The sequence below is a fragment of the Ceratina calcarata genome, unplaced genomic scaffold (assembly GCF_001652005.2).
Source record: "Ceratina calcarata isolate Rehan_Ccalc_2016 unplaced genomic scaffold, ASM165200v1 scaffold298.2, whole genome shotgun sequence".
Classification (NCBI taxonomy): Eukaryota; Metazoa; Arthropoda; class Insecta; order Hymenoptera; family Apidae; genus Ceratina; species Ceratina calcarata.
The window spans coordinates 1-7,465 of NW_017152248.1; the positions used below are offsets into that span (position 1 = coordinate 1).

The window sequence follows — 7,465 nt, forward strand, 5'->3', positions numbered from 1 at the left end:
CATAAAATATATAAAATAAGGTCAAAAGGTGCGGTAGAAAAACATCCGCACGTAATTATCATTATTTCGTTTCATTAACGCGAGATATATTTCTTTCACGTGAAATCGGAACATATTCGCGAAATGAAAGTTTATCACAGAAACATTTTAATTCTACGTTCTAAGATTAAAACATTTGCCCAATGAGAGCAAAGTTCTTAACAGCTAAAGAGACATCGGGGATATCCGCATTCGAATTTGTGTGTAAATCAGGCGCATTGATCGGATTTACATTAGAGATATTCTGAGAATTTAATCTCTGTACATTATCGATATAAGTCTTGCTGCTTTCCGTGTTCAATACATTAATATTATTCAAATGTGTTTGTGGTAAGCCCGTGATGAGAGGAGTCACGTTTGGGGACGATGTTTCCGAATTACAATAACTTTGCGCGTTCGGCGTCGAGTTAGGTTGGTAAGTATTGTACTGTGCTTTGCATTTTTTCTCATGTACGAATAAACTACCGGAGTGGCTGTACGCAGTGCCGCAGATTTTACAAGCGTACGGCTTCTCTCCTGTGTGAGTGAACTCGTGCTCCTTTAAGTACTTCAATCTCCGAAACGATTTACCGCAAGTTTTACAGTGATAATTCGCCTCCCCAGTGTGTGTCGTGATGTGCGCTTTAAGAGTACAAGATTTGGCAAATGCTGCACTACAGAAATGGCAAACGAACGGCCTGTCGCCGGTATGAGTCCTTTCGTGATTAATGCAATTGGAATTCGACGTAAATCCTCTTCCGCAATATTTGCAAACGTGAGGCTTGTATCCGGTATGTGTTCGCATGTGAAACATAAGGCCTGTATTTTGTCGAAAGGTTTTACTACAGATGTGGCATAAAAACCTTTTGAAATTTACGTCTTGCTGTTCTTTAGCGCGCTCGTGAATTCTTAGATGTTTCTGCAATTTCAGTTCGTTTTCGAAAGACTTGTCGCATTTATCGCATCGATACGATTTTTTGTTCGGCTTCTGCTGAATTTTCTCTTTCTCGTCGCAAGTACAGATTTTTCCACACTTCGTGCATTTCTCATTATGCACGTTCTGCAGATGCTTGAATAAAGATTTCTTCGTATCGTAAGACTTTCCACACGTTTTACAGGGGAACCCTTTTTCTTCGTTGTCCGAATCCAGTTCTTCTCTAATCCAAGTATTTATTAATTTGATGGCCGATTTATCGTCGAATGGCTTCTGCACTTCTAACGAAGCTGAATCGTCGTCATGTCCGTATCGACTTTTATGACTATTTAATCTATCTTGACGATAAAATTTCATATTGCATACTGTGCAAACGAATTTCTTCTTAACATCAAGTTGTGAACATTTTCTAAGTGATTTCTTGTTCCTACAATGTTCCTCATTTATAGAACAAATACTTTCAGTTTTATTATCTACATATTCAACATTAGTTTCCTTATTCTCACATTCTAAGATTTCGTTCGTGAGTGCATTTAGAGTAGCACTTTCGTTAATTGCGCACTTTTCTATCGTTCCCTTTCCATCATTATTATTCTCGACTTCAGTGATACTTATTTCAGGCTCGAGTATATTCTCTAACTTTCTCTTTTCTCTGATTTCCTTCAAGATCGAGAGAACCTCCTTTGGATTGACTCTTTTGTGAACATTTAAATGCCTCACCATAGTATCGGTCTTTTTAAAATTCTTATTACATATTTTACATAATACTAATTTAGGTTTCTCTTTGACCACGTGCAATTTATTGTGTTCTATCAATTCTTTGAGCTGGACAAAATATTTGCCACACTCGTCACACGTGAAGCTTTTCCCATCATGCGTCGATACATGCCTGTCGAAAGACCTCTTACTGGAATAACACCTCGAGCACTTTGGACAAATGTAAGAAGTCTGAGAATCTGACTTTTTCACATCTCCTAAATTGCCATCCCGTTTTGCATTCTTCTTTATATACTTTCTCTGCCTCTCCTTATAATTTCTTAAATTTTCTATGGACGTCATTCTCTTGAACATTGTCATCCTCCTTGTTCTATAAGCTTCTCTAGCTACATTTTTCTTATACTGAGGTTCCTTACACTTAACATAAATATTTTGTTTGCTCGAAGCAATATTAAATCCCTCTTCTATTATACATTTAGTTTCATTAATTGCATCACATTTCTCTGTATCTTTCAAAACCATTGGTGAAGGTTCGTAATTAGGAAATGTATCGTTTACTTTAATTATATTAGAATCGAAGGAATGGTCGGTTTGACAATACTGATCCTGGTAAAGGAAAGTAATAGTTGTTATGTGGACATATCTCTTCTGTGGTCATATTTATGTTTGCTATACTTACTTTCATGGTCTTCTGAGGATTGGTATTATATGCTTTCCCATATAATTCTCTCAAACGGATATCAGATTGTTGGCATTTCTTCCTCAATTCATGGGCATCGTTAACTTTTGATATACATTTAGTACAAATAGTGGAAGGTAAACCATCATTCTCCTGCACCTACTCAAGTACAAATTGTACTTAAAATTGTAGTAGGAGATAAATCGAGAGAAATAAATGTTGGGAATTAAACTGACCTCCACACCGCAGCACAGGCGAAGTTTTTCAGGCACATCGATCGTGTCATGTTGTTTAGCTCCAAAAATATATTGGTTATTCCGATTCGTCGTGAGACAAACACGACAAGCATTACAGTTATCGTTCAATAAAATTGCTGTTCGAGTTCTGATTTCCATTGGGTCTTAATTAAACTGAACGTGGTACGTTTATACAAACAATATATATAAATTCTCTATAAATAGCTATTAAATAGCGATTTGCATTCCACGTGTGAATACATACGCACACTTTCTTGGTTTAACTGAAATGCAAACTTTTATCTCGGCCAAATGCAAAGTTGGAGGATAAAATGAAGATCGTCTATTTCGTACTGCCGATTTTTCGAACAATTATCATTTAATTGTTGATAAGCTGAAGCACGGCCGAGTGTTTGATTAAGATGACACTGGCATCTCTCGGTGATCAGTTACGTTCGAGAACAGCATGTGTCCATCTGATTTTGACAGATGATGTCTACACAAGTATCCATCCAGTTAAATGTTTACGAGATTTTATAAACAAATAAGTTACGTGGATTTCAAGTGCAATTAAAGTTAAACGCAGAATGGCCGAGGGTAACGAGACTCAGAAATCAGAGACCGTCGATGAGGTTAGCAAGGAGACGGATATTAGCCGATATTTTGAGAATGCATCGCGCACGATTTTCGACGAGATCGTCTCGCCTAAAAAAGACGATTTCTTCGACGTGCAAAGAAGCACCGGGAGCAGAATCCCGGATTTCGAATTAATGACGGATCAGACGAGCGAATTTCTAAAGAGCAGTTCCTTGCTTGGCAGCGAACGCCCCGAGCACGGTGGCACGAACGACGGGCACAGAGACGTTTGGATACCTTCTGATCAGACGAGGAAAATTCTGCGTAACGTGGCCACGTCAACTGCCGGGACCAATTTCCTTGATAGAGAGAATCTAACGATGCCTGGACTCGCGGTTCAGGGAGACATGCCTAATTTGATAAAGAATGCCGCAGCGCGTTTCTTAGGAGAAGGTGAAAATATGCAAAGGAAAGTACTCACTGCTTCTGATGTGACACAGGACGAACGTGGCTTGAGACAATTGATACAGGCTGGTTGTTACAAAGCAGCGATTAATTTATCAGGGCGATTGTTAGCGGTATACGCCCAAGGATACGGAAAAATAAATCAACCTAGTAAACACTCGCCGCATTCGTTGCAGTTGTGGTATACAAGACTAGCTCTGTTGACTAAGCTCAGGCAAATTGATATCTTAGAAAATGAGTCAAAACCATTTGGTAATCTAGATAAGCCAGATATGTATTTTACGTTTTATCCAGAACTTTATGGCACCAGGCCAGGTTCTATGGCTTCTTTCTCATTCAGACTACTTCTGGCAGAGGTTCCAATGTACTGTGGGAAGCCTAAACAGGCGTTAGATAATCTTTATAAGGTTCTAACGACAGTGAATCAAATAATAGCCAATTTCAGTGGTGGGTTCAATGGAGATGGATCTCGAGTCAAGATCAATCCCGTGGAACAAGAGGATGCTTTAAGATTATGGAAGGGCAGGAGATCTAGAGTACTTATATCTATCGCTAACTGTGCAGTCAGTACGAAGAATTATGTACTTGGTATAGACATTTTGGAGAAATTATGTCAGTCCACTGATTGGACGCCTGAACAATTGGACGCATTGAAAGCTAGCATAGGTAGACTGCACTTATTTTTAGGCGATGTTGCAACGGCGGAAAAATACCTGATTAGTTCGAATAAGAAGACTACTAGCGGTCCTACTGTCAGAGAATTAATGGACACAGGATTGCTGGCAGTTGCTCACAATTCGTTCCAGGCGGCGTACAAATGTTTCCAAGCTGCAGAAGTTTTGGACCCTTCGAACGTCGCGTTAATTAATAATATGGCTGTTTGCCTCCTGTACACGGGCCAGTTAAAAACGGCGGTGCAATTGTACGAAAACATGATCGCGAGAGATCCAATAAAGAGTTTACAAGAACCTGTATTACTGAACATATGTACTGCGTACGAACTGCATACGACTCATTGCAAACAACCGAAGTTACATTTATTGAGTCAGCTGAACAGGTATAAAGGGGATGCTGTAGATATACAATGCCTGAAGCTCTCTTTAAATTGAAACCATATGTTCGTCCGTGTACAGTACACAATAATTTTAAATCTGTTATTTAATTGTGAAGAGAATTGTATAAATTTTGTCAATAAAAATAGATATCGTCAAACGTTTAACATTTTATTTCTCTGTCCTATATTACGGGTGGGGAGGTAATTAACATCGATATCAAAGTAAAATAGCCTTTATTACATCGTGAAACGAGGACAATTTAATGAACGTTCAACAATTGCTAGAATTCTCTCTCTCTTACATTCACTTTCTCTCCCTTTCATTCACTTCTTCACTCACTCGTACATTTTTCCTTCAGCATTCTCTCCCTTCACTCGTGTCATTCGGCTTCAACCTTATCTCGCACCTCTTTTTCTCTCCGTTGTTTCATCATCGCCTTCATTATCTATCGTCTAATCGGCGAGTTCGGTAATACTCCTTCGGGAATAATGCATTACAGGACACGCTTCGTTATTACGTACCAACTTATCCATGCAATTAACTGCTTTATTACCCGTCCCCTCCCGTCCGTCCCTGTCGCCATTTAAGGATTTAAGTCGACGACGTTACACGTTGCCCCTTTTATTATTCTGACCCTTTCCTTTCCGTCGCGCATCATCTTTCTCTATTTAATTAGGCGGTACATCAATAGCATACATCATTCAGATCGATTCCAAAACTGCATTCTCTCTCCCTGCAGAAAAAAGGCACGAACTGGCGGAAAAGTCGGCCTAACTGTATAATATTTTCATTTATTTTATTTATGGATGGAACTTCGTCACAATACATTTATTTATTTATTTATTTATTTTTTCTTTTAATTTCATTTCTTTGCTGCTCCTTTCCGTAGTATGTGTAACAGGCTCGGCTCCGCTTCCGTTCCAGCCGAATCCGTTTCGATTCGCGCTTCGAAAGTTCACCGGGCAGTACGCGCGACGTTTCCAATCATTTCCATTTATATTTATTTATTTATTTATTTATTCCTCTACATCGAATGCCCATTGTCAACGATCGAACTTTTTGAAAGAGATCGTCCTCGTTAGGATAAAATAGTTTCGTCACATTTATCAGCGATCTAATTACAAGAATATACTTCCCCGGAAAGCGACGTCAGTTTCAATTCAAACGCACGAACTGATCTCGTTTCTTAAAAATCACCTTTAAAATGAAACACAGCGCAGATTTTAGGTAAAATACTTTAAACTAAAAACTTATAGGCCGGTGTTCAGAGTCGTGATTCATATTTAAGATCACCTTAAGCATTTGCTTAAGTCCCACAAGACAGAGATTGGAAACATGGGATAGACAGGGAGAGCAAATGCTGAAGACGATTTTAAATATAAGTAACGATTTTGAATACCGGCCGTAGAGTTGCTTGGCAATCTCTTTTTAGTTCCCTATTTTATCCGGAGAAGGCGTAGCGCGTACTGCGCGGCTGGAACCATCCGGTTTTCACCTCTTTCACCTCTTCGCCCCCTCGCAAAGTATCTCTATTACGCTCCGCTGTTACAATAACATCCGCATCGCTATTCCTGGCGACTAAATGTAACCTTACGAGTGTATTTTACTTATGTACAATACATGCGCCGCGGCCGCGTGTACGCGACGCGATTTAGCAAATTTAATTATTCATCATTTCCCTTCTTAATATTTTTTCCACACTTACGATGTACACATTAGATACTATTGTAGTTTAATGCTTACGCTGTCTAATATCTAGGTAAAGAAAATGAATGAATGAAACGGTGTTTATTATTGTCCTGCCGTATCCTCTCTCCCTCCCCGAGTATTTTCCTGGTTGCTCATGCACGCATTATTACACGCATACATACTAGCTTGTGGCATGCACGCACGCACGCACGCACGCACGCACGACTCCGGTGCTCATGTAACGTAATCATGGAAAGCTCGATGGCGCAACCACCAGTGTTCGTCGAGTACATATTAAAGCGAACGTTTTATTTTAATTATTACCCGCGTGCCTCTCGTCATGCAAAACGACAAAATCACAATCTGTTATATTAATTTAATTACTATACGTCAGTATTAAAGAGTTGTACAATGACTTGGCTGTTCATATATATATATACATATGTATATGTTCATATATATGTGTATATGTATATATGACTGTTTCGTTCGACAGCTCCACGTTTATTTACTTATTGTCCGGTTTGTTAGAGGGAAACGATCGACGCGACGAATGCGAGAAACATCGCGGGAATAACGACGTTACTTTCGACGAGATCGAATAATCATCGTCATCGTCATTGAATTTTCTATGTTATATCTCGGTAACTAGGCAAGCTCGGTCGTTCACGGAAGGCATCGTACGGTGCTCATTATTATCATTTTTTTTTTGTTTTAATTTATTTATTTAAATCGTTGCATCAACAATTATTAACAAGTTTCCCTTTCCTCGTATCTCTCTCTCCCCGCTTTGTCGTATTTCGTCCAGTTCGTTTCGTGCTCTTGCGAGATTCACGTTTCGTTAATTAGTTAATCTTACTTGTTGCTGTTTTCTTCTTTTTTTTTGTTCGTTTGCTTCGTTTGGTTAGTTTTCGTGTTTAATAGTTTAGGAATTAACGGAGACATAACCGATGCCGATACGCGAAAGCTGGCAAGAATTACGCTGTCTGTAGTCTGTCTGTTATGCGAGTTATTTTTAATAGTACATATATACACACCGAGGCGAGCAGGTTTTAATGTATACTCCCGAATCAGAGCAAATATTTCTATTTTCATA

General features: G+C 39.0%; 2 protein-coding genes across 2 annotated transcripts; one reads left to right on the plus strand and one right to left on the minus strand.

Moving 5' to 3' along the window:
- Positions 1-54: 54 nt before the first annotated feature.
- On the minus strand, positions 55-2,766 carry LOC108624149 (oocyte zinc finger protein XlCOF6). Its single transcript, XM_018023241.2, has 3 exons — positions 2,585-2,766; positions 2,349-2,507; positions 55-2,275 (listed from the first exon to the last, which is right to left on the minus strand). Exons 1-3 carry the CDS (start codon positions 2,741-2,743, stop codon positions 167-169), a joined length of 2,427 nt encoding a protein of 808 aa, XP_017878730.1. The 5' UTR covers positions 2,744-2,766; the 3' UTR covers positions 55-166.
- Positions 2,767-3,106: 340 nt separating this feature from the next.
- On the plus strand, positions 3,107-4,846 carry LOC108624150 (trafficking protein particle complex subunit 12). The gene has a single exon (XM_018023243.2). It carries the CDS (start codon positions 3,172-3,174, stop codon positions 4,732-4,734), a length of 1,563 nt encoding a protein of 520 aa, XP_017878732.1. The 5' UTR covers positions 3,107-3,171; the 3' UTR covers positions 4,735-4,846.
- The last annotated feature ends 2,619 nt before the right edge of the window (positions 4,847-7,465 follow it).

Coding starts and splice junctions, on each gene's coding strand:
- LOC108624149 (XM_018023241.2), bottom strand. CDS start 2,743: ATGGAAATCAGAACTCGAACAGCAATTTTATTGAACGATAACTGTAAT. Junction 2,508..2,584: donor GCCTGTGCTGCGGTGTGGAG/GTCAGTTTAATT, acceptor GTACTTGAGTAG/GTGCAGGAGAATGATGGTTT. Junction 2,276..2,348: donor ATCCTCAGAAGACCATGAAA/GTAAGTATAGCA, acceptor TTCCTTTACCAG/GATCAGTATTGTCAAACCGA.
- LOC108624150 (XM_018023243.2), top strand. CDS start 3,172: ATGGCCGAGGGTAACGAGACTCAGAAATCAGAGACCGTCGATGAGGTT.